Source organism: Nerophis lumbriciformis, linkage group LG39 (assembly GCF_033978685.3).
Source record: "Nerophis lumbriciformis linkage group LG39, RoL_Nlum_v2.1, whole genome shotgun sequence".
Taxonomy (NCBI): domain Eukaryota; kingdom Metazoa; phylum Chordata; class Actinopteri; order Syngnathiformes; family Syngnathidae; genus Nerophis; species Nerophis lumbriciformis.
Window position 1 is genome coordinate 11,635,469 of NC_084586.2, and position 27,032 is coordinate 11,662,500.

General features: G+C 38.1%; 1 protein-coding gene across 1 annotated transcript in view; it reads left to right on the top strand.

Moving 5' to 3' along the window:
* dock1 (dedicator of cytokinesis 1) overlaps positions 1–27,032 on the top strand; it is a 533,069-nt gene that overhangs the window by 470,842 nt on the left and 35,195 nt on the right. The window contains exons 43-45 of the mRNA XM_061931733.1: positions 10,190–10,274; positions 14,811–14,897; positions 25,134–25,310. Of these exons, the coding sequence (XP_061787717.1) occupies positions 10,190–10,274; positions 14,811–14,897; positions 25,134–25,310 (349 nt within the window). The remainder of the gene's footprint in view (positions 1–10,189; positions 10,275–14,810; positions 14,898–25,133; positions 25,311–27,032) is intronic.

A 27,032-nucleotide genomic window follows, 5' to 3' on the forward strand; every position in this document is an offset into this window, starting at 1 on the left:
GAGTCCAGTCCATCGTGGATCTAACATAATAGTGTGAGAGTCCAGTCCATAGTGGATCTAACATAATATTGTGAGAGTCCTGTCCATAGTGGATCTAACATAATAGTGTGAGAGTCCAGTCCATAGTGGATCTAACATAATATTGTGAGAGTCCAGTCCATAGTGGATCTAGCATAATATTGTGAGAGTCCTGTCCATAGTGGATCTAACATAATAGTGTGAGAGTCCAGTCCATAGTGGATCTAACATAATATTGTGAGAGTCCAGTCCATAGTGGATCTAACATAATATTGTGAGAGTCCTGTCCATAGTGGATCTAACATAATAGTGTGAGAGTCCAGTCCATAGTGGATCTAACATAATATTGTGAGAGTCCAGTCCATAGTGGATCTAGCATAATATTGTGAGAGTCCAGTCCATAGTGGATCTAACATAATAGTGTGAGAGTCCAGTCCATAGTGGATCTAACATAATAGTGAGAGTCCAGTCCATAGTGGATCTAACTTAATAGTGAGAGAGTCCAGTCCATAGTGGATCTAACATAATAGTGGGAGAGTCCAGTCCATAGTGGATCTAACATAATAGTGTGAGAGTCCAGTCCATAGTGGATCTAACATAATAGTGAGAGAGTCCAGTCCATAGTGGATCTAACATAATATTGTGAGAGTCCAGTCCATAGTGGATCTAACATAATATTGTGAGAGTCCAGTCCATAGTGGATCTAACATAATATTGTGAGAGTCCAGTCCATAGTGGATCTAACATAATATTGTGAGAGTCCAGTCTATAGTGGATCTAACATAATAGTGTGAGAGTCCAGTCCATAGTGGATCTAACATAATATTGTGAGAGTCCAGTCCATAGTGGATCTAACATAATAGTGAGAGTCCAGTCCATAGTGGATCTAACATAATAGTGTGAGAGTCCAGTCCATAGTGGATCTAACATAATAGTGAGAGTCCAGTCCATAGTGGATCTAGCATAATATTGTGAGAGTCCAGTCCGTAGTGGATCTAACATAATAGTGAGAGTCCAGTCCATAGTGGATCTAGCATAATATTGTGAGAGTCCAGTCCATAGTGGATCTAACATAATCGTGTGAGAGTCCAGTCCATAGTGGATCTAACATAATAGTGTGAGAGTCCAGTCCATAGTGGATCTAACATAATATTGTGAGAGTCCAGTCCATACTGGATCTAACATAATAGTGTGAGAGTCCAGTCCATAGTGGATCTAACATAATAGTGTGAGAGTCCAGTCCATAGTGGATCAAACATAATATTGTGAGAGTCCAGTCCATAGTGGATCTAACATAATAGTGTGAGAGTCCAGTCCATAGTGGATCTAACATAATATTGTGAGAGTCCAGTTCATAGTGGATCTAACATAATAGTGTGAGAGTCCAGTCCATAGTGGATCTAACATAATATTGTGAGAGTCCAGTCCATAGTGGATCTAACATGATAGTGTGAGAGTCCAGTACATAGTGGATCTAACATAATAGTGAGAGTCCAGTCCATAGTGGATCTAGCATAATATTGTGAGAGTCCAGTCCATAGTGGATCTCACATAATAGTGTGAGAGTCCAGTCCATAGTGGATCTAACATAATAGTGTGAGAGTCCAGTCCATAGTGGATCTAACATAATAGTGTGAGAGTCCAGTCCATAGTGGATCTAACTTAATAGTGAGAGAGTCCAGTCCATAGTGGATCTAACATAATATTGTGAGAGTCCAGTCCATAGTGGATCTAACATAATAGTGTGAGAGTCCAGTCCATAGTGGATCTAACATAATATTGTGAGAGTCCAGTCCATAGTAGATCTAACATAATAGTGTGAGAGTCCAGTCCATAGTGGATCTAACTTAATAGTGAGAGTCCAGTCCATAGTGGATCTAACATAATAGTGTGAGAGTCCAGTCCATAGTGGATCTAACATAATAGTGAGAGTCCAGTCCATAGTGGATCTAGCATAATATTGTGAGAGTCCAGTCCATAGTGGATCTAACATAATCGTGTGAGAGTCCAGTCCATAGTGGATCTAACATAATAGTGTGAGAGTCCAGTCCATAGTGGATCTAACATAATATTGTGAGAGGCCAGTCCATAGTGGATCTAACATAATAGTGTGAGAGTCCAGTCCATAGTGGATCGAACATAATATTGTGAGAGTCCAGTCCATAGTGGATCTAGCATAATAGTGTGAGAGTCCAGTCCATAGTGGATCTAACATAATAGTGTGAGAGTCCAGTCCATAGTGGATCTAACATAATAGTGTGAGAGTTCAGTCCATAGTGGATCTAACATAATAGTGTGAGAGTCCAGTCCATAGTGGATCTAACATAATATTGTGAGAGTCCAGTCCATAGTGGATCTAACATAATAGTGTGAGAGTCCAGTCCATAGTGGATCTAACATAATAGTGTGAGAGTCCAGTCCATAGTGGATCTAACATAATATTGTGAGAGTCCAGTCCATAGTGGATCTAACATAATAGTGTGAGAGTTCAGTCCATAGTGGATCTAACATAATAGTATGAGAGTCCAGTCCATGGTGGATCTAACATAATAGTGTGAGAGTCCAGTCCATAGTGGATCTAACATAATATTGTGAGAGTTCAGTCCATAGTGGATCTAATATAATAGTGTGAGAGTCCAGTCCATAGTGGATCTAACATAATAGTGTGAGAGTCCAGTCCATAGTGGATCTAACATAATAGTGAGAGAGTCCAGTCCATAGTGGATCTAACATAATAGTGTGAGAGTCCAGTCCATAGTGGATCTAACATAATAGTGTGAGAGTCCAGTCCATAGTGGATCTAACATAATAGTGTGAGAGTCCAGTCCATAGTGGATCTAACATAATATTGTGAGAGTCCAGTCCATAATGGATCTAACATAATAGTGAGAGTCCAGTCCATAGTGGATCTAACATAATAGTGTGAGAGTCCAGTCCATAGTGGATCTAACATAATAGTGTGAGAGTCCAGTCCATAGTCGATCTAACATAATAGTGAGAGTCCAGTCCATAGTGGATCTAGCATAATATTGTGAGAGTCCAGTCCATAGTGGATCTAACATAATAGTGTGAGAGTCCAGTCCATAGTGGATCTAACATAATAGTGAGAGAGTCCAGTCCATAGTAGATCTAACATAATAGTGAGAGTCCAGTCCATAGTGGAACTAGCATAATATTGTGAGAGTCCAGTCCATAGTGGATCTAACATAATATTGTGAGAGTCCAGTCCATAGTGGATCTAACATAATAGTGAGAGTCCAGTCCATAGTGGATCTAACATAATAGTGTGAGAGTCCAGTCCATAGTGGATCTAACATAATAGTGTGAGAGTCCAGTCCATAGTGGATCTAACATAATAGTGAGAGTCCAGTCCATAGTGGATCTAGCATAATATTGTGAGAGTCCAGTCCATAGTGGATCTAACATAATAGTGTGAGAGTCCAGTCCATAGTGGATCTAACATAATAGTGAGAGAGTCCAGTCCATAGTAGATCTAACATATTAGTGAGAGTCCAGTCCATAGTGGATCTAGCATAATATTGTGAGAGTCCAGTCCATAGTGGATCTAACATAATAGTGAGAGAGTCCAGTCCATAGTAGATCTAACATAATAGTGAGAGTCCAGTCCATAGTGGATCTAGCATAATATTGTGAGAGTCCAGTCCATAGTGGATCTAACATAATATTGTGAGAGTCCAGTCCATAGTGGATCTAACATAATATTGTGAGAGTCCTGTCCATAGTGGATCTAACATAATAGTGTGAGAGTCCAGTCCATAGTGGATCTAACATAATATTGTGAGAGTCCAGTCCATAGTGGATCTAGCATAATATTGTGAGAGTCCAGTCCATAGTGGATCTAACATAATAGTGTGAGAGTCCAGTCCATAGTGGATCTAACATAATAGTGAGAGTCCAGTCCATAGTGGATCTAACTTAATAGTGAGAGAGTCCAGTCCATAGTGGATCTAACATAATAGTGGGAGAGTCCAGTCCATAGTGGATCTAACATAATAGTGTGAGAGTCCAGTCCATAGTGGATCTAACATAATAGTGAGAGAGTCCAGTCCATAGTGGATCTAACATAATATTGTGAGAGTCCAGTCCATAGTGGATCTAACATAATATTGTGAGAGTCCAGTCCATAGTGGATCTAACATAATATTGTGAGAGTCCAGTCCATAGTGGATCTAACATAATATTGTGAGAGTCCAGTCTATAGTGGATCTAACATAATAGTGTGAGAGTCCAGTCCATAGTGGATCTAACATAATATTGTGAGAGTCCAGTCCATAGTGGATCTAACATAATAGTGAGAGTCCAGTCCATAGTGGATCTAACATAATAGTGTGAGAGTCCAGTCCATAGTGGATCTAACATAATAGTGAGAGTCCAGTCCATAGTGGATCTAGCATAATATTGTGAGAGTCCAGTCCATAGTGGATCTAACATAATAGTGAGAGTCCAGTCCATAGTGGATCTAGCATAATATTGTGAGAGTCCAGTCCATAGTGGATCTAACATAATCGTGTGAGAGTCCAGTCCATAGTGGATCTAACATAATAGTGTGAGAGTCCAGTCCATAGTGGATCTAACATAATATTGTGAGAGTCCAGTCCATACTGGATCTAACATAATAGTGTGAGAGTCCAGTCCATAGTGGATCTAACATAATAGTGTGAGAGTCCAGTCCATAGTGGATCAAACATAATATTGTGAGAGTCCAGTTCATAGTGGATCTAACATAATAGTGTGAGAGTCCAGTCCATAGTGGATCTAACATAATATTGTGAGAGTCCAGTCCATAGTGGATCTAACATAATAGTGTGAGAGTCCAGTCCATAGTGGATCTAACATAATATTGTGAGAGTCCAGTTCATAGTGGATCTAACATAATAGTGTGAGAGTCCAGTCCATAGTGGATCTAACATAATATTGTGAGAGTCCAGTCCATAGTGGATCTAACATGATAGTGTGAGAGTCCAGTACATAGTGGATCTAACATAATAGTGAGAGTCCAGTCCATAGTGGATCTAGCATAATATTGTGAGAGTCCAGTCCATAGTGGATCTAACATAATAGTGTGAGAGTCCAGTCCATAGTGGATCTAACATAATAGTGTGAGAGTCCAGTCCATAGTGGATCTAACATAATAGTGTGAGAGTCCAGTCCATAGTGGATCTAACTTAATAGTGAGAGAGTCCAGTCCATAGTGGATCTAACATAATATTGTGAGAGTCCAGTCCATAGTGGATCTAACATAATATTGTGAGAGTCCAGTCCATAGTAGATCTAACATAATAGTGTGAGAGTCCAGTCCATAGTGGATCTAACATAATAGTGTGAGAGTCCAGTCCATAGTGGATCTAACATAATAGTGTGAGAGTCCAGTCCATAGTGGATCTAACTTAATAGTGAGAGAGTCCAGTCCATAGTGGATCTAACATAATAGTGTGAGAGTCCAGTCCATAGTGGATCTAACATAATATTGTGAGAGTCCAGTCCATAGTGGATCTAACATAATAGTGTGAGAGTCCAGTCCATAGTGGATCTAACATAATATTGTGAGAGTCCAGTCCATAGTAGATCTAACATAATAGTGTGAGAGTCCAGTCCATAGTGGATCTAACTTAATAGTGAGAGTCCAGTCCATAGTGGATCTAACATAATAGTGTGAGAGTCCAGTCCATAGTGGATCTAACATAATAGTGAGAGTCCAGTCCATAGTGGATCTAGCATAATATTGTGAGAGTCCAGTCCATAGTGGATCTAACATAATCGTGTGAGAGTCCAGTCCATAGTGGATCTAACATAATAGTGTGAGAGTCCAGTCCATAGTGGATCTAACATAATATTGTGAGAGGCCAGTCCATAGTGGATCTAACATAATAGTGTGAGAGTCCAGTCCATAGTGGATCGAACATAATATTGTGAGAGTCCAGTCCATAGTGGATCTAGCATAATAGTGTGAGAGTCCAGTCCATAGTGGATCTAACATAATAGTGTGAGAGTCCAGTCCATAGTGGATCTAACATAATAGTGTGAGAGTTCAGTCCATAGTGGATCTAACATAATAGTGTGAGAGTCCAGTCCATAGTGGATCTAACATAATATTGTGAGAGTCCAGTCCATAGTGGATCTAACATAATAGTGTGAGAGTCCAGTCCATAGTGGATCTAACATAATAGTGTGAGAGTCCAGTCCATAGTGGATCTAACATAATATTGTGAGAGTCCAGTCCATAGTGGATCTAACATAATAGTGTGAGAGTTCAGTCCATAGTGGATCTAACATAATAGTATGAGAGTCCAGTCCATGGTGGATCTAACATAATAGTGTGAGAGTCCAGTCCATAGTGGATCTAACATAATATTGTGAGAGTCCAGTCCATAGTGGATCTAATATAATAGTGTGAGAGTCCAGTCCATAGTGGATCTAACATAATAGTGTGAGAGTCCAGTCCATAGTGGATCTAACATAATAGTGAGAGAGTCCAGTCCATAGTGGATCTAACATAATAGTGTGAGAGTCCAGTCCATAGTGGATCTAACATAATAGTGTGAGAGTCCAGTCCATAGTGGATCTAACATAATAGTGTGAGAGTCCAGTCCATAGTGGATCTAACATAATATTGTGAGAGTCCAGTCCATAATGGATCTAACATAATAGTGAGAGTCCAGTCCATAGTGGATCTAACATAATAGTGTGAGAGTCCAGTCCATAGTGGATCTAACATAATAGTGTGAGAGTCCAGTCCATAGTGGATCTAACATAATAGTGAGAGTCCAGTCCATAGTGGATCTAGCATAATATTGTGAGAGTCCAGTCCATAGTGGATCTAACATAATAGTGTGAGAGTCCAGTCCATAGTGGATCTAACATAATAGTGAGAGAGTCCAGTCCATAGTAGATCTAACATAATAGTGAGAGTCCAGTCCATAGTGGATCTAGCATAATATTGTGAGAGTCCAGTCCATAGTGGATCTAACATAATATTGTGAGAGTCCAGTCCATAGTGGATCTAACATAATAGTGAGAGTCCAGTCCATAGTGGATCTAACATAATAGTGTGAGAGTCCAGTCCATAGTGGATCTAACATAATAGTGTGAGAGTCCAGTCCATAGTGGATCTAACATAATAGTGAGAGTCCAGTCCATAGTGGATCTAGCATAATATTGTGAGAGTCCAGTCCATAGTGGATCTAACATAATAGTGTGAGAGTCCAGTCCATAGTGGATCTAACATAATAGTGAGAGAGTCCAGTCCATAGTAGATCTAACATATTAGTGAGAGTCCAGTCCATAGTGGATCTAGCATAATATTGTGAGAGTCCAGTCCATAGTGGATCTAACATAATAGTGAGAGAGTCCAGTCCATAGTAGATCTAACATAATAGTGAGAGTCCAGTCCATAGTGGATCTAGCATAATATTGTGAGAGTCCAGTCCATAGTGGATCTAACGTAATAATGTGAGAATCCAGTCCATAGTGGATCTAACATAATAGTGTGAGAGTCCAGTCCACAGTGGATCTAACTTAATAGTGAGAGTCCAGTCCATAGTGGGGCCAGCAGGAGACCATCCCGAGTGGAGCCTTGACAAAAGTCTATATTTTAGTGAAGGTTTGTACATTTTGAACCCTAAATCTCTTTATTAACAAGCTAAAACAACAACAAGCCTCACTGTGCTGTATGCACTACACTGCCAACACACGCACACAGACAAAACTCCCTTTGGTGCCCTCACAAAAGATCAGAAATCACAAAAACCCTTAACTTTAAAAACTATATTTCTAAAATACCGTATTTTCCGGGTGAGCTTCAAGAGGTAGTCACCTGAAATGGTTTTCACTTTACAGGTGTGCTTGAAGCTCGTCGAGAGAATGACAAGAGTGTGCAAAGCAGTAATCTACAGAGCCCCGAAAGGGACATGGGGGAATTTTTAATTTTTTAATTTTTAATTTTTTTTATTTAATTTTTTTAGACATGTATCTGGTGCGCACGAGAAATTATCTCGTACGCATGAGAAACTTTTTATAAAGTTATAAAAAGAAATTACAAAAATGTGTAATTTTTTAATAAAATATTTATTTTTCATGTAAACTTTTTTCGTGCACACGAGAACGTTTCTTGTGCACACGATACATGTCTAAAAAAAATAAAAATAAATTTATTTTTTATAATATTTTTTTTGAATTTTTTCGTGCGCATGAGATACATGTCTAAAAAAAATAAAAATTATAAAAAAAAAATATTTTTTTATAACTTTATAAAAAGTTTCTCGTGTGCATGTCTAAAAAAAATTAATTAATAAATAACAATTATTTAAAAAAAAATTCCCCCATGTCCGTTTCGGGGCTCCGTAGTAATCAGAGCAAATTGTGGCTATTTTGAAGAAACTAGAATATAAAACATGTTTTCAGTTATTTCACCTATTTTTTTGTTAAGTACATAACTCCACATGTGTTCATTCATAGTTTTGATGCCTTCAGTGACAATCTACAATGTAAATAGTCATGAAAATATAGAAAACGCATTGAATGAGGAGAAGGTGTGTCCAAACTTTTGGCCTGTACTGTATGTAAGCTGCACCTACCACATTTTTTGACCAGTTTTATTTTGCCGCAGGGTGTACACATTGAAGCATAAAATATTTACACCCCTGCCTGTGTTCATTCACAACTTTTACAAAAGACAATGCCTGTAACACGGCATACAGTAGTAGCCTATTGGAGAGGTTACTGAGCGTGGTCTTTGTCCTTTAGGGAGTATGAATTGTTTGTTACATTGTAAAACTTACAAATATAGGCTGATAAATGCTTTAAAATGTGATATCGGAAATTATCGGTATCGGTTTGAAAAAGTAAAATGTATGACTTTTTAAAACGCCGCTGTGTACACGGACGTAGGGAGAAGTACAGAGCGCCTTAAAGGCACTGCCTTTGCGTGCCGGACCAATCACATAATATCTACGGCTTTTCACACACACAAGTGAATGCAAGACATACTTGGTCAACAGCCATACAGGTCACACTGAGGATGCCCGTATAAACAACTTTAACACTGTTACAAATATGCGCCACACTGTGAACCCACACCAAACAAGAATGACAAACACATTTCGGGAGAACATCCGCACCGTAACACAACATAAACACAACAGAACAAATACCCAGAAACCCTTGTAGCACTAACTCTTCCGGGACGCTACAATATACACCCCCCGCAGCATGTACCAAAATCCAAGCTGCTGTTTTGAGGCATGTTTAAAAAAAAAAAAAAGCACTTTGTGACTTCAATAATAAATATGGCAGTGCCATGTTGGCATTTTTTTTTTCCATAACTTGAGTTGATTTATTTTGGAAAACCTTGTTACATTGTTTAATGCATCCAGCGGGGCATCACAACAAAATTAGGCATAATAATGTGTTAATTTCACAACTGTATATATCGGTAATTAAGAGTTGGACAATATCGGATATCGGCAAAAAAGCCATTATCGGACATCTCCAGAAAAAAGTAGCGGTGTATAGCCCGGGAAATAGGGTACAATACTTACAGTATTAACACTTTTTGGGCGCAACATAAGACGACAAAGCAAAGACTGAACTGACTAGCCAACAAACTATCTAATGTCTTAGCTAATGACACTCAGAAATGAGATAATAAAACAAGATATAACAACTGGACAGCAGTTATCATAACCAGGTCTTTTTTTTTTAATTTGATTTGATCATCCATCCATCCATTTTCTACCGCTTGTCCCTTTCGGGAGTACGGGGGGGTCGCTGGAGCCTATCTCAGCTGCATTCGGGCAGAAGGCAGGGTACACCCTGGATAAGTCGCCAACTCATCATGAACTATTATTATATTTATCAACACACACAAAATTGGTACTGTTGAGTACCGGTATGGATTCCCAGGCACCGGAATACCGTATCCATTGAAATGTGAATGGTACCCATATTTACCTAAAACCCATTGCTCGTGTGCAAGGCCACTCCATACACCCGAGCAAAACCAGCACCAGCAGGGCAAGTCGGGGCACGGGGGGGTGTGTGACGACAACACGGCCAGGAGCCAAATCGGTCAACCTTTTCGAAATCACCACGACTCGCGCCGGCCATAACGCTTTTAATTTACTCTGCCTCTGTTCCTTCTCTCTCCCTTCAGCTTCTACACGGTAAATGAAGTCCATAAATTCCAGTATTCCAGGCCGGTGAGGAAAGGCGAGAAGGACCCGGACAACGAGTTTGCGGTAAGTGCAGCGTGATATTTTCTTTGAGACAGTACAGTAGGTTTTATTAGCCAAACAACACCTCTATTCAATTCACTGCAGCCTCCGGGTCAGCATTAGCAGCTGTGGCTGTAGGCAACCTCCTAATAAGTTTTTTTTTTTTTTAATAAACTCCACAAAATGTAATTTGCAGTATGTAATAAAGTCTATATTTTGAAATGCTTTATTAAGATCAGGGATGCCCAAACTTTTTCCATTAAAGGCCACACACTGACGAATCAAAGGATGCATTTTGGTATGTTTCACCTTCAAAACCAGTACAAAATGTGGACTTTTTGCAAAGAATTAGAAAACGCAATTTTGGTTACACCATGAATTGATTAACGTGGACCCCGACTTAAACAAGTTGAAAAACTTATTGGGGTGTTACCATTTAGTGGTCAATTGTACGGAATATGTCCTATACTGTGCAATCTACTAATACAAGTCTCAATCAATCAATCAATCAAAAAAAGTCGTAATTTCTTCTGAATGCCAGAGAGCCAAAACTGAAAAGAAATGCTAATAGTTAGCACGCTGGCTAGATAGTGTCAAGTAACAAGAAATATGAGCTAAAAAAGCGAGAATGCTAACAGTCAGTGACGTGCGGTGAGGTTGATGGCTGGTGAGGCACTGACTTCATCACAGTCAGATTTACAAACATATGAACCCTAAAGAGTATCTTATTCACCATTTGATTGGCAGCAGTTAACGGGTTATGTTTAAAAACGCAACGTGTCGTCACTTCCGCTCTTAGCGCCTTCAAAATAAGAGCTCAAGGCATATACTGTATAACAGCGCATAACAGGAACTTAACATCACAAAGAGGAAAGCCCATGAAAATAGGTTACAAAAGTTATTTAGTAAGAAGCCAAAAAGTGCAAAAACAATAATGTTCGTGTTGGAGGAGTTGTGAATTAGGTACACCTGCAGTCTGCAGGTGTATTTAATGTTGTGGCCCTGCAGTCATTCACAACTCCTCCAACACGAACATTATTGTTTTTGCACTTTTTGGCTTCTTATGAAATAACTTTTTTAAATAGATTCAATCTTGCACGTGGAAAGTTTAAGTGTGGGCTTTAGTTGATATAAAAATTCTACGGCGGGGGTGCAGGAGGCGAGCCTCAGCCAGTGCGTCTTTTGCAGCCTTTTTATGATTGCTCAGCACAATAAATACTTTACACACATACAGTTGTTGACAAAATACACTGTACATTATATACCTCAGCTAACTAAACTATGGAAATGTATAATATAATTCATATAGCAATACGGTCTCACTGCACAGCAGGCCAGCAGTTAGCCGAGTCCGCAATCCATGGTGAGGCACAACTGAGTGACGTGCCTCAACTGGCTGCTGTTCACCGCACCGTCTCTTCTCAGTATTTGAACGGCAAATGTGAAAATTCAGCGATTTTGAATAAAACTAATCTAAAACTGGTGAAGTTAAATGGAAAATAACTTTATAGTATAATCACTTGATACATATAACAATTTAATAAAAAAATTTTCTTTTTAAATTTTTTTTCTTTCCATGATGGCAGGTGAGGCCCCGCCTCACCTGCCTCTAGTGACTGCACGTCACTGCTAACAGTACTATGCTAACATGCTAAAAATAACATGCTTACAGTTAGTATTAGTAAAATATCAAAATATATGACATTGAGGTGTATACCTGGTAAATTCTCGAAAAAAGCTAGCATGCTACTGTTATCATGCTTAAATGTTAACTGTAGTACCGTATTTTTCGGAGTATAAGTCGCTCCGGAGTATAAGTTGCACCGGCCGAAAATGCATAATAAAGAAGGAAAAAAGCATATATAAGTCGCACTGGAGTATAAGTCGCATTTTTGGGGGGAAATGTATTTGATAAAACCCAACACCAATAATAGACATTTGAAAGGCAATTTAAAATAAATAAAGAATAGTGAACAACAGGCTGAATAAGTGTACGTTATATGAGGCATAAATAACCAACTGAGAACGTGCCTGGTATGTTAACGTAACATATTATGGTAAGAGTCATTCAAATAACTATAACATATAGAACATGCTATACGTTTACCAAACAATCTGTCACTCCTAATCGCTAAATCCCATGAAATCTTATACGTCTAGTCTCTTACGTGAATGAGATAAATAATATTATTTGATATGTTACAGTAATGTGTTAATAATTTCACACATAAGTCGCTCCTGAGTATAAGTCGCACCCCCGGCCAAACTATGAAAAAAACTGTGACTTATAGTCCGAAAAATACGGTATTTTTCAAATACCAAAATATATAACATTGAGTTGTATAGCTGTTAAATTTTATTTTTTTTTAAATAGCATTCTACTGTTAGCTTGCAAACATGCAAACTTTAACATGTGTCAAGTACCAAAATATATTACTCTGAGATGTGTACCTGAAAAAGTGTTTAACGTTAGCATGCTTAAAAAGTGCCAAAATATGGCCGAGGTGTATACCCAGAAAATTAGTCAAAAAAAAACAAACCCAAAAAAACAAGCTAGCATGCTAACGTTAGCATGCTTACAGGTATCATTCGTCAAGTGACAACATTTTTGACGCTGAGGGTCAAGTATTAAGATCAGGGGAGCGCAAACTTTTTCTATTAAAGGCCACACACTAACGTATCAAAGGATACTGGGGCCATTTTGGTAGGTTTCACCTTCAAAACCAGTACAAAATTTGGACTTTTTGCAAAGAATTAGAAAATGCAATTTTGGTCTTAATTTCCTGTGAATGCTAAAGAGCCAAAGCTGAAAAGAAATGCTAATAGTTAGCACGCTGGCTAGATAGTGTCAAGTAACAAAAAATTTGAGCTAAAAAAGCTAGAATGCTAAAAGTACTATGCTAACATGCTTACAATTAGCATTAGTGAAATACCAAAATATATGACATTGAGGTGTACACCTGGTAAATTATTGAAAAAAGCTAGCATGCTACTGTTATCATGCTTAAATGTTAACTGTAATATGCGTCAAATACCAAAATATATGACACTGAGGTCTATAGCTGTTAAATTATATTTAAAAAAAATAGCATGCTACTGTTAGCATGCGAACATGCGTCAAGTACCAAATTATATTACTCTGAGATGTGTAGCTGAAAAAGTGTTAAACGTTAGCACGCATAAAGTGCCAAAATATAGCCGAGGTGTATACCAACAAAATTAGTTAAAAAAAAAAAAAAAAAAAGCTAGCATGCTAACGTTAGCATGCTTACAGGTATCATTCGTCAAGTGACAAAATATTTGACGCTGAGGGTGTGTAATTGCAAAATTAGCAAAAAAATATATATATAAGCCAGCATGCTAACGTTAGCATGCTTACAGGTATCATTCATCAAGTGACAAAATATTTGACGCTGAGGGTGTTTAATTGCAAAATTAGCAAAAAGATATATAAGCTAGCATGCTAACGTTAGCATGCTTACAGGTATCATTATTCAAGTGACAAAATATTTGACGCTGAGGGTGTTTAATTGCAAAATTAGCAAAGAATATATATATATATAATAGCATGCTAACGTTAGCATGCTTACAGGTATTTGTCAAGTGACAAAATATTTGACGCTGAGGGTGTGTAATTGCAAAATTTGCAAAAAAAAAATATATAAGCTAGCAGGCTAACGTTAGTATGCTTGCAGGTATCATTCGTCAAGTGACAAAATATTTGACGCTGAGGGTGTGTAATTGCAAAATTAGCAAAAAAATATATATATAAGCCAGCATGCTAACGTTAGCATGCTTACAGGTATCATTCGTCAAGTGACAAAATATTTGACGCTGAGGGTGTTTAATTGCAAAATTAGCAAAAATATATATATAAAATAGCATGCTAATGTTAGCATGCTTACAGGTATCATTCGTCAAGTGACAAAATATTTGACGCTGAAGGTGTGTAATTGCAAAATTATCACACAAAAAAAGAGTAGCATGCTAATATTACAATGCTAACGATTGTGCTGTGGGCCATTAAAAAAATATTTATGAGTTTCTTGCTGTATGTCAACTCTCTTGACTTATGCCCAGACGCAGATGAGGAATAATCTCCCTTTTATTTATTATTATTATTATTATTATTTTCTCCTTTTCTCTCTCCTTTCAGCCTCTGTCTGTCTCTAGCCTCGTATGTGTGTGTGTGTGTGTGTGAATGTGTCTGTTTTTGTTGTGTGTTTGTGCCATATGTCCCTTGTTGGTTTGACCTGAGTGGGGTGGGAGGGTGGGTGATAGGTTTGGGTTTTAAGGGAAAGGGTGTGAAGAATTTATTGACTTTAAAATTGTACTGTTTCGACTTCCACTTTTTTCTGTCTATTTGAAAATGTCAATAAAAAGAGTTGGATTAAAAAAGGATCTATGAGCCGCAAAATGGCCCGCTGGCCGCACTTTGGACACGCCTGATATAGAGCACTTATACAATCATTTCAAATTTGAGCTCTACTACATTTATTATGCATCATCTTCCTCCTCCAGCTGTTCATTTACAATCCCAGCATTGTTGTTTATGTACAGAACATGTGGATCGAGAGGACCACGTACTCCACGGCCTACAAGCTGCCAGGCATCCTTCGCTGGTTCGAAGTCAAGTCAGTCTGCACGGTGAGTACCAAACAAGGTGGGCCTCCTAATCGGATGAAGATCTCCAGCCGGGCGAATCGATGCGATTTGTCCGCTTAAGCGCTATAGACGGTTCAGTATTGATGGCGCTCTGCGAACCCGGTGACTGGACACGTTTCTCTCGCCGTCCGGCATCGATTCAGCCAGGGACGCTTTTTTTTTTTTTAAAGCTTGTGGCCGGGCGAGCATCGCGACGCATCACAAACATTAAAAAAAAAGTGGCTGCTTCCTATCGAACGAGAGTGGAGTCCAATACCCAAATAACCCTTTCAATAAGCAGTAGCATAACCCTTTAATCAGCATAACTAACTAATACCCATACTTGCCAACCCTCCCGGATTTTCCGGGAGACTCCCGAAATTCAGCGCCTCTCCCGAAAACCTCCCGGGACAAATTTTCTCCCGAAATTCAGGCGGACTCAGGTCCATAATAACAAATATTTTATTTGAGTATTAACCCACAATTTAAACAGCATACCTGCCCAATCACGTTATAACTGTAGAATGATGGAGTGCGAGTTCTTGGTTTCTTATGTGGGTTTATTGTTAGGCAGTTTCATTAACGTCCTCCCAGCGCGGCATCAATACACAACAGCAGTCACGTTTTTCATCTACCGTAAAGCAGTTCGTCTGCCGTAAACAGCAATGTTGTGACACTCTTAAACAAGACAATACTGCCATCTAGTGCATTTGATGAAAGCACTTTTGTGCGTGCCACACAGCAATGCATCATCAGAGAGGGTGTTCAGCATGGTTAGAAAAATAGTGACAGAGAATAGAACAAGGATGGACAATTCAACCCTTAACTCAACAATGAGTAGATGAGTGTTATGTGTGTGTATATGTGTAAATAAATGAACACTGAAATTCAAGTATTTATTTTATATATATATATATATATATATATATATATATATATATATATATATATATATATATATATATATAGCTAGAATTCACTGAACGTCAAGTATTTCTTATATATACTGTATATATATATATATATATATATATATATATATATATATATATATATATATATATATATATATATATATATATTATCCATATATATATGAAATACTTGACTTGGTGAATTCTAGCTGTAAATATACTCCTCCCCTTTTAGCCACGCCCCCAACCACGCCCCCGTCCCACCCCGACCACGCCCACCCCTCCCCCCCTCCCCCCACCTCCCGAAATCGGAGGTCTCAAGGTTGGCAAGTATGCTAATACCCCAAACCTAAACTCAAACCCTTTAAGTATTATACATAATCAGCACAAATATATACATTTTTTTTTTTCAGGACAGTTGTCTAATCAGCATTTCCTGCACAGGTTCACCTTCACATTGAGATATTTTTTGTTAGGAACAGTTACAAAAAAAATCTGAATTAATTGTTTCCATGTTTTGCAATTTTAGTAAACCCTCGTTTATCACGGTTATTTGGTTCTGAGCCTGATTGTGGTAAAATAATAATTAGAGATGTCCGATAATATCAGACTGCCGATATTATCGGCCGATAAATGCTTTAAAATGTAATATCGGAAATGAACGGTATCGGTTCGGAAATTATCAGTATCGGTTTCAAAAAGTAAAATGTATGACTTTTTAAAACGCCGCTGTACGTAACGTAGGGAGAAGTACAGAGCGCCAATAAACAATAAAGGCACTTCCTTTGCATGCCGGCCCATTCACATAATATCTACAGCTTTTCACACACACAAGTGAATGGTCAACAGCCATACAGGTCACACTGAGGGTGGCCGTACAAACAACTTTAACACTGTTAAAAATATGCGCCACACTGTGAACCCACACCAAACAAGAATGACAAACACATTTCGGGAGAACATCCGCACCGTAACACAATACAAACACAACAGAACAAATACCCAGAACCCTTTGCAACCAATGTTCCCTCTAATTTTTCTAACTCCCTGAGCATTCAGTGGAGCACATGTGAGCAACATCAGACGTGCACACTGTGGCCACACCAGCGTCACACCTGTCCCAAACCTGACATCATAACAATTTTAATGTTTTATTAAAATAATTTTCTGATATAAGTGATTTTGCCCTCGTACAAGACAATAACAAAAAAAACATGTTTTTCATGACCTATGTGCTAGTATTGTATGTCTGACTGCGGGTCCTGCCTTTAAAAGAAATGTTACCCCTTTCAGAGATTACATTTAGTTCCTGTAACGTTCTGTCTGTAAAATACATCTTTTTGTTAGCATTTATGAAATCTAGTGACAATATTTCATGAATAATATCCTTAGATTAACATTCTTAATAAATGGCAGTAAAAAAAGCACACATCTGATTGAGGAGTCCGAGTGTTACAACCTGGCATTTACACTTTGTGTGGCGTTGGGGTTGTCCGACTTTTTGTGTGGCCATAAACGCAACACTGGCTAAGTGCCATGAGTGCGTGTGTTGGTGCAGGTGAGACAGAGCAAGCGGCTTCTGTTTAAACGACGGATGACAAAGTTGGTTTAAGCCTGGTTTGTATGGCAGGAAATTTACCAGTTTTTATAGATAAAAGTTTTTTTTACTCATGTTTTTGGTGTGGTTAAAAACAGTTTTGCTCAATAAAGTGATTGATGGAATTCCTGTCCGTAAAGTGTCTCGACAGACGATAATGGAACTGTGTTGACATAGATTGTTTTATTCATTGGGGCCACTCTTGTTGTCACTTGTCACTCACAGAGTTGCATTGCAAAATCATACAGAATAAATTGTAATGTGTTTATTTTGTTTAAAGTTCAGATGGGAGTTTTGATTTCCTTTAATTTGCTGTGCACAGAGGACGCGTGAGCGCTGCGCAATTGCGCAGGCGCGCACCTTAGAGGGAACGTTGCTTGCAACACTAACTCTTCTGGGACGCTACAATACACACCCCTCGCTTTTACTTGCACTTACAGATGTAGCGACGAACTGTAGTTACTGACAGTGGTTTTCTGAAGTGTTCCTGAGCCCGTGTGGTGATATCCTTTACACACTGATGTCGCCTTCTGATGCAGTACCGACTGAGGGATCGAAGGTCCAGTAATATCATCGCTTACGTGCAGTGATTTCTCCAGATTCTCCGAACCTTTTGATGATATTACGGACCGTAGATGGTGAAATCCCTAAATTCCTTGCAGTAGCTCGTTGAGAAATGTTGCTCTTAAACTGTTCGACAATTTGCGCACGCATTTGTTCACAAAGTGGTGACCCTCGTTTGTGAATAACTGAGCATTTCATGAAAGCTGATTTTATACCCAATCATGGCACCCACCTGTTCCCAGGTAGCCTGTTCACCTGTGGGATGTTCCAAATAAGTGTTTGATGAGCGTTCCTCAACTTTCTCAGTCTTTTTTGCCACTCGTGCCAGCTCTTATATGATATGTGTCTCCGTAGAGTGATTTGCCCTGAAACCGGATTGAAAAGGTTCACAGAGATTGTTAGACACTAAGTGTTCATTTAGCTGCTGTGCGACAATTTTTTCAAGGATTTTCGAAATAAAGGGAAGGTGGGACACCGGTCGGTAGTTTACCATGAGGTCAGGATCAAGGTTAGGTCTTTTGAGCAGAGGATGAATAACCGCTTTCTTGAATGCTAGGGGAACAGTGCCAGAGGAAAGTGATAAGTTTATAATATTTAGCACTGATGGACCTAATAATACAAAAAGCTCCTTGATAAGTTTCCCGGGAAGTGGGTCAAGTAAACATGTTGTTTGTTTTATCCCACTTACACGCCGTAATAGTTCCTCTAATGTTATTTAATCAAAAAGAGAGAGACTATTTTGTATTTCAGTATCCGTCGTAGATACATTTGTATCTGTGTTAATAGAACCCAGTTGTAGCTGGGATGCGTTGTCTTTAATCTCCTTTCTAATGAGTTCAATTTTCTTATTAAAGAAATTCATAAAGTCATCTGCCGAGTGGGTGGAGCTATTGGGAGGAGTCCCTTGTTGGGTTAGCGATGCTACTGTACTAAACAAAAATTTAGGGTCGTTTTTGTTGAGGCGGATGAGATTTGAGTAATATTTAGCTTTAGCTAAGGTAAGCATGCGTTTTACAAAAAAAGCTTCAAAGTGCCTGATTTTAACCACCCGTCCATTTTCCTGTGACGTCACATAGTGAAGCCAACACAAACAAACATGGCGGAAAGAACAGCAAGCTATAGCGACATTAGCTCGGATTCAGAGTCAGATTTCAGCGGTTTAAGCGATTCAACAGATTACGCATGTATTGAAACGGATGGTTTCAAATCTCTTTTGAAACATGTAGCAGGCATCAAATTTCAAATGAGCTAATATTTGCGAAAAATAACAAAGTTTACCAGTTGGAACATTAAATATCTTGTCTTTGCAGTCTATTTAATTGAATATAAGTTGAAAAGGATTTGCAAATCATTGTATTCTGTTGGGGTTGGTTTTGGGTTTAGTATTTCATTTCATGTTGTTATAAAAATGCCTGATCTCCTCTGCAGTTGAGTGAATAAACACGCCCAGGCCAGTATATTAGTAACTGTTTCACGCTCAGGCCAGTATATTAGTAACTGTAGTCTTTTCAGCCAGCATTTACTTCCCACTGTGGACTCCAAAATAAAGCCCACAGCCACGTCCAGCTTGGCCGCTCGCTTTTCCCTAATGCTCCGTCTGCTCGCTACATCATCAACAATTACACCGCCAAGGTTTGATCCGTCTGCCCCCCAAACCCCCAAGTCCATGTCACGGAGCGCCACCCTCTGCCGCCTCGCTAATTCCGAGCAGAGGCTCGCCGCTGCGGGCGTGTCTGGAACAAACTGTCAGGAGCAGCTTGCCCTCCAGATGAGCCGTGGAGAGGCCATGTCCCGCAGGTCAGAGCCTCTACTTAACGCTTAATGACTGAGCGGAGATGCAGCGGGCTGAATCCCTCCATGTGACAATGCTTTTTATCAAGTTGGACCTCCTTTCCGCCTCCTACACTGCAAAAAGTCGGTGTTCAAAAACAAGAAAAAAAAATACAAAAAAGAGGGGTATTTTACTTGAACTAAGCAAAATGATCTGCCAATATAACAAGAAAATTTGGCTTGTCAAGACTTTCCAAAACAAGTAAAATTAAAGCTGCAAGCAGCATTGGTCGGGCCCGCGTATTTGGCAGGTGCTAGTCCTAAGTGTCCCAATACTTATTTACAGTTTTAGTCCTAAATTTCCCAATACTTTTGTCAAGTTGTAGTCCTAAGTGTCCCAATACTTTTGTCAAGTGGTAGTCCCAAGTGTCCCAATACTTTTGTCCAGTTGTAGTCCCAAGTGTCCCAATACTTTTGTCAAGTTTTAGTCCCAAGTGTCCCAATACTTTTGTCCAGTTTTCGGTGTAAATGTCCCAATACTTTTGTTCAGTGGTAGTCCTAAATTTCCCAATACTTTTGTCAAGTTGTAGTCCCAAGTGTCCCAAAACTTTTGTCCAGTTGTCGTCCTAAGTGTCCCAATACTTTTGTCCGGTGGTAGTCATAAGTGTCCCAATACTTTTGTCTAGTGTACCTACCTTGTCTGCATTGTGTGGGCACGCTGGAGCTTCGTGCTTTTAAGCAGCCATCTTAAAAAAGGGTCATAAAATCAAAACCGGAGCAGTTAGAAAAACGCTGTTCTATACTTTTATACACAAGGGTTCAATCTCTCCTGTGTTAGTTTGAAGCCGAAACGACAAACGCACTCAGAGGAGATAGATTTTGAAGGAAGGTGACCGGTTTTTACAAAAAATTTGTTTTGAAGGGGGAATAGCAAACTTCCTGTTGATTTTTGCTGGGGGTTGTCAATTTATGAAATGTAGGTCTAAGTGAGACCTACATAATGTTTCATGTCTCTCCGACCTTCCCAGTGGGAGTTACAGGCACTTTTGTCATTTTTTTCTTCCGAGGAGCAGTTTTTTCTGTGTTTTATTCAAAAATTGCTCTAGAGCGCAATTTTTAAATTTGGGGTTAGGTTTTTTATTAGATCGCAATTTGTGCCAGTCCTGATGTGTGCGTTCAGTTTGGTGAGTTTTGAAGCGTGTTAAGGGGGTCAAATTACAGCTCAAAAAGGCAAAAGTTACTGTTTTTAGTACTTTTTTGTCTTGAAGGGGGAATTGCCAACTTCCTGTTGATTTTTGCCCGAGGAAATGAATTAATGAAAAGTAGGTCTAAGTGAGACCTACATAGAGGTTTTTGTTTCATGTCTCTACAACAATCGTACTGGGAGTTATAGGCAGTTTTCTTTCTAGGGGGCGCTAGAGCGCAGTTTTGGGGTTAGGTTTTTTTACCAAAGAGTTTTGTTCGCGTTTTTTTATGTGTGCGTCAAATTTGGTGAGTTTTGAAGCATGTTAAGGGCGTCAAATTACAGCGCAAAGTTGCGGAAGAATAAAGAATAATAAAACCTTACAAATACAATAGGTCCTTATGTCCCATTGCATAAGGACTCCCTTTGGGAGTCCTTATACAATGGGCCATGCGGGCCCTAATTAGCTAACTTCAATGAACCCGAAAATACCTTAAAATAAGTATATTCTCACTAATAACAAGTGCACTTTTCTTGGTAGGAAAAAAAAGAGACCTTTTTGCTCAATATGTTGAAAAATATTCTTCAATGCTAGTGGCATTATTTTGACATAATGATATGCGCTCGGCATTACATTTCTTGAAACCAGCAAACTTATACTAAAACTAATGTATTGTTCTTAATGGAAAGGCAACAAGGCAACCGCTTGTTACTCTCTGGTCTCCTAGCCCAGGGGTCGGCAACCCGCGGCTCTAGAGCCGCATGCGGCTCTTTAGCGCCGCCCTAGTGGCTCTCTGGAGCTTTTTCAAAAAAGTATGAAAAATAGAAAAAGTTGAGGGGAAAAAAATATATTTTTTGTTTTAATATGGTTTCTGTAGGAGGACAAACATGACACAAACCTCCCTAATTGTTATAAAACACACTGTTTATATTAAACATGCTTCACTGATTCGAGTATTTGGCGAGCGCCGTTTTGTCCTACTAATTTTGGCGGTCCTTGAACTCACCTTAGTTTGTTTACATGTATATCTTTCTGCGACTTTCGAGGACGTGTTTTATGCCACTTCTTTTTCTTTCTCATTTTGTCCACCAAACTTTTAGCGTTGTGCATGAATCCACAAAGGTGAGTTTTGTTGATGTTATTGACTTGTGTGGAGTGCTAATCAGACATATTTGGTCAGTGCATGACTGCGAGTTAATCGATGCTAACATGCTATTTAGGCTAGCTATATGTACATATTGCATAATTATGCCTCATTTGTAGCTATATTTGAGCTCATTTAGTTTCCTTTAAGTCATATTAATTCAATTTATATCTCATGACACACTATCTGTATGTAATATGGCTTTTAATTTGTTGCGGCTCCAGACAGATTTGTTTTTGTATTTTTGGTCCAATATGGCTCTTTCAACATTTTGGGTTGCCGACCCCTGTCCTAGCCGCTCAGGCAAATCATATTGTCTAAAAATGCATTTTTCCATCGATAACATGACATCATCGCGCCAAGTGCGTGCTCTTTCAGTCAATTAGTGCACACACTGCAAATAGTCAGTGTTCAAAAACAGGGGGAAAAAAATAATAAAATGAGGGGTATTTTATTTGAACTAAGCAAAATTATCTGCCAATCGAACAAGAAAATTTGGCTTGTCAAGACTTTCCAAAACAAGTAAAATTAGCTAACTTCAATGAACCCAAAAATACCTTAAAATAAGTATATTCTCACTAATAACATGTGTACTTCTATATGAGTACGTATTTTCTATTATGTCATTGAAAATAAAACAGCAAAGTCCATTTGGCTGTCATCTGTTTTAATTATGAGACACAATTGTGTCAAAGTCATGATTTTTTTTTTTCATGCTTGAAATAAGAAATTATTACTTTAAAAAAGTAGTTTTATACTTGTGAGTGTTGATGACACAGCTTTGCAACAGTTGATATTCTAGTTTCAAGCATGTTTTACTCAATATAGGTCATCAAATCTCAGCTACAAGCTGTAATATCTTACTGAGATCATTTAGGACCAAAACACTTAAAACAAGTAAAACACTCTAACATAAAATCTGCTAAGTGAGAATAATTATCTTATCAGACAGAAAATAAGCAAATATCACCCTTATTTGAGATATTTAGTCTTCCTTAGATTTCAGTTTTTGCAGTGTACACTGCAAAAAGTCAGTGTTCAAAAAGAAGAAAAAAAAATACTAAAATGAGGGGTATTTTATTTGAACTAAGCAAAATGATCTGCCAATAGAACAAGAAAATTTGGCTTGTCAAGACTTTCCAAAACAAGTAAAATTAGCTAACTTCAATGAACCCCAAAATACCTTAAAATAAGTATATTCTCACTAATAACAAGTGCACTTTTCTTGGTAGAAAAAAAAGAGACCTTTTTGCTCAATATGTTGAAAAATATTCTTAAATGAAGTAAATGCTAGTGCCATTATTTTGACATAATGATATGCGCTCGGCATTACATTTCTTGAAACCAGCAAACTTATACTAAAAACTAGTTTATTGTTCTTAATGGAAAGGCAACAAGGCAACATCTTGTTACTCTCATGGTCTACACTGCAAAAACTGAAATCTAATTAAGATGCATTAATATTTAAACATTTAACATGTGACATTTCTAACAATTTTGAACAGAAATAGTTCATGCACATTCAGATGAATTCTTGAAAATTACAATTAAAAATGTTTTGGTCGGGGGCCGGGCTGTATATATGCGCACTAATGGACTGAAGGAGCACGCACTTGGCGCGATGATGTCATGTTATCCATGGAAAAATGCATTTTTAGACAATATGATTTGCCTGAGCGGCTAGGAGACCCCGAGAGTAACAAGCGGTTGCCTTGTTGCCTTTCCATTAAGAACAATAAATTAGTTTTAGTGCAAGTTTTCTGGTTTCAAGAAATGTAATGCCGAGCGCATATCATTATGTCAAGATAATGGCACTAGCATTTACTTCATTTAAGAATATTTTTCAACATATTTAGCAAAAACGTCTCTTTTTTTTTCCTACCAAGAAAAGTGCACTTGTTATTAGTGAGAATATACTTATTTTAAGGTATTTTGGGGTTCATTGAGGTTAGCTCATTTTACTTGTTTTGGAAAGTCTTGACAAGCCGAATTTTCTTGTTCTATTGGCAGATAATTTTGCTTAGTTCAAATAAAATACCGCTCATTTTTGTATTTTTTTTCTTGTTTTTGAACACTGACTTTTTGCAGTGTACTAGCCGCTCAGGCAAATCATATTGTCTAAAAATGCATTTTTCCATGGATAACATGACATCATCGCGCCAAGTGCGTGCTCTTTCAGTCCATTAGTGCGCATATATACGGCCCGGCCCCCGGCCAAAATTTTTTTTATCGTATTTTAGAAGAATTCATCTGTTCAAAATATTTTGAAATGTTAAATGTTTAAATATTAATTGTCAGTTTGCTGTACTGTGCCAACTGTACTACTATACGAGTACGTATTTTCTATTGTTTTTTTGAAAATAAAACAGCAAAGTCCATTTGGCTGTCATCTGTTTTAATTATGAGACACAATTGTGTCAAAGTCATGATTTTTTTTTTCATGCTTGAAATAAGAAATTATTACTTTAAAAAAGTAGTTTTATACTTGTGAGTGTTGATGACACAGCTTTGCAACAGTTGATATTCTAGTTTCAAGCATGTTTTACTCAATATAGGTCATCAAATGTCAGCAACAAGCTGTAATATCTTACTGAGATCATTTAGGACCAAAACACTTAAAACAAGTAAAACACTCTAACATAAAATCTGCTTAATGAGAAGAATTATCTTATCAGACAGAAAACAAGCATATATCACCCTTATTTGAGATATTTCATCTTACTTAGATATCAGTTTTTGCAGTGTAGCGTCACTTCTTTTTCTTTTTTCCTCTTCAAGCCACTACTAAATCTTACATTTTCCTCCACGTATGCTCAAGAGTTTAAGCGTACGGAATTAATGACGGCATTTCCGAGAATCGTATTTTGTCGGTCTCGGGAAATTGAAATTCTCCCGCACCGACGCGTGATCCGTCTCCTGTTGACAGATGCAGGTTTATGTGAGGTGGCCCCAGGAGGACACGATTCACGGCGGCTCGCCTCTACATTATTTATTATTTGTCCAGGTCAAGGGTACCGAGCTCGCCCTCTCATAACAGCACGTGAATGTTCCCACTCTGCTGCACAGGATGAGATCAGCCCCCTGGAGAACGCCATGGAGACCATGCAGCTGGCCAACGACAAGATCAGCAGCATGGTGCAGAAGCATCTCAGCGACCCCAACCTTCCCATCAACCCCCTTTCCATGCTGCTCAACGGCATTGTGGACCCCGCCGTCATGGGGGGGTTCACCAACTATGAGAAGGTAATAGGCGGCAGAAAATGCCCCAGAACTTCTGCTTCAAGCTACCGTATTTTTCGGACTATAAGGCGCAATTAAAATCCTTTCATTTTGTCAAAACTCGACAGTGCGCCTTATAACCTAATGTACGGAATCATTTTGATTGTGCTTACCGACCTCAAAGCTATTTTATTTGGTACATGGTGTAATGATAAGTGTGACCAGTAGATGGCAGTCACACATAAGAGATACGTGTAGACTGCAATATGACTCAAGTAAACACCAACATTTTATATGTTCCATTGAAAATTATTTTAAGTTAAGAGCATATCTTCAAGGCAGTGTTTTCTTGTTTTACTGTAGTTCACTTATTTTTACACCTTTAAAAAAAAACAAAAAAAAAACTAATTTATACAAAGTTTAGTGAGTCTCACTTTCAAATCATGTTTCACGCTTAAAGAAGCAGTTTAAAATATTTGTGAGTCGCGCTTACGTCATTTAATTTAATTTACCGTTTTACAGTGGGCAACTTATTTTTACATTTGTAAAAATGGTTTTGAATGTAAAAAAATAAAATAAAATTAGGCTCACTTTTTTTTTGTTTCAAGTTAAGAGCATATTTTTAAGGCAGCATTTTCTTGTTTTACTGTAGTTCACTTTTTTTTACACCTTTAAAAAAACATACTAATTTAATTTAATTTAGCGTTTTACAGAGGGTAACTTACTTTTACTTTTGTAAAAATTGTTTCAAATGTAAAAAAAAATACAATTAAATTAGGCTCACTTTTGTGGTACACTTTTATTTTTGTTTCAGGTTAAGAGCATATCTTCAAGGCAGCGTTTTCTTGTTTTACTGTAGTTAACTTATTTTGGAAAACCTTGTTACATTGTTTAATGCATCCAGCGGGGCATCACAACAAAATTAGGCATAATAATGTGTTAATTCCAGGACTGTATATATCGGTATCGGTTGATATCGGAATCGGTAATTAAGAGTTGGACAATAAAAAAAAAAAGCCATTATCGGACATCTCTAATTTTTACACTTTTATTATTATTATTCTTTATTAATCAGTCCAACAAAATAATACACAATTATAATACAATTCCATTCAGAATAGCAATTAAGAAGACACACAAACATGACACAAAACAATCCAAAAGTAGTCAAACAAAAATGAATAATATCAACAACCGTATCAATATTAATAAGAATTCCAACACAGCAGTGATTAGAAATCTGTCATTTACATTATCATCACAGCCATTTATAAAAAATAAAATAAAAACATTTAGAAAAAGAACAATAGTGTCAGAGTGGCTTACACATCTCATAAGCTTGACAACACATTGTGTCCAATATTTTCCACAAATATAAAACTTTGCACTTTTAATAAGTCCATAATCTTTCGCTTTCACATTAAACTTGAGGACTTGTCCCTAAAGTTCAACTCCCACGTTCTTAGAGACAGAGTGTTTGAAGGAGCACATTTGAAGTGATAAGGAAATAAGTCACTTCATTAAGTCCTAATGCGACCAATTACATTCAAAGCTTATTCCGCCGCACCGTATTTTATTTCCTGCCTGGCTTGATTTCACGCCGCGAAAATGATCTTGAATCCAATCAGAAGCTCATGCATATTTCAAGTCAAGAGGAGCGCTCGTCATCTGTCGGATTTAATCACCAATCTGCTGACGACTGGATCACACATTGATTGTCTCTCCACGCCGGGGATCTGCCATTTT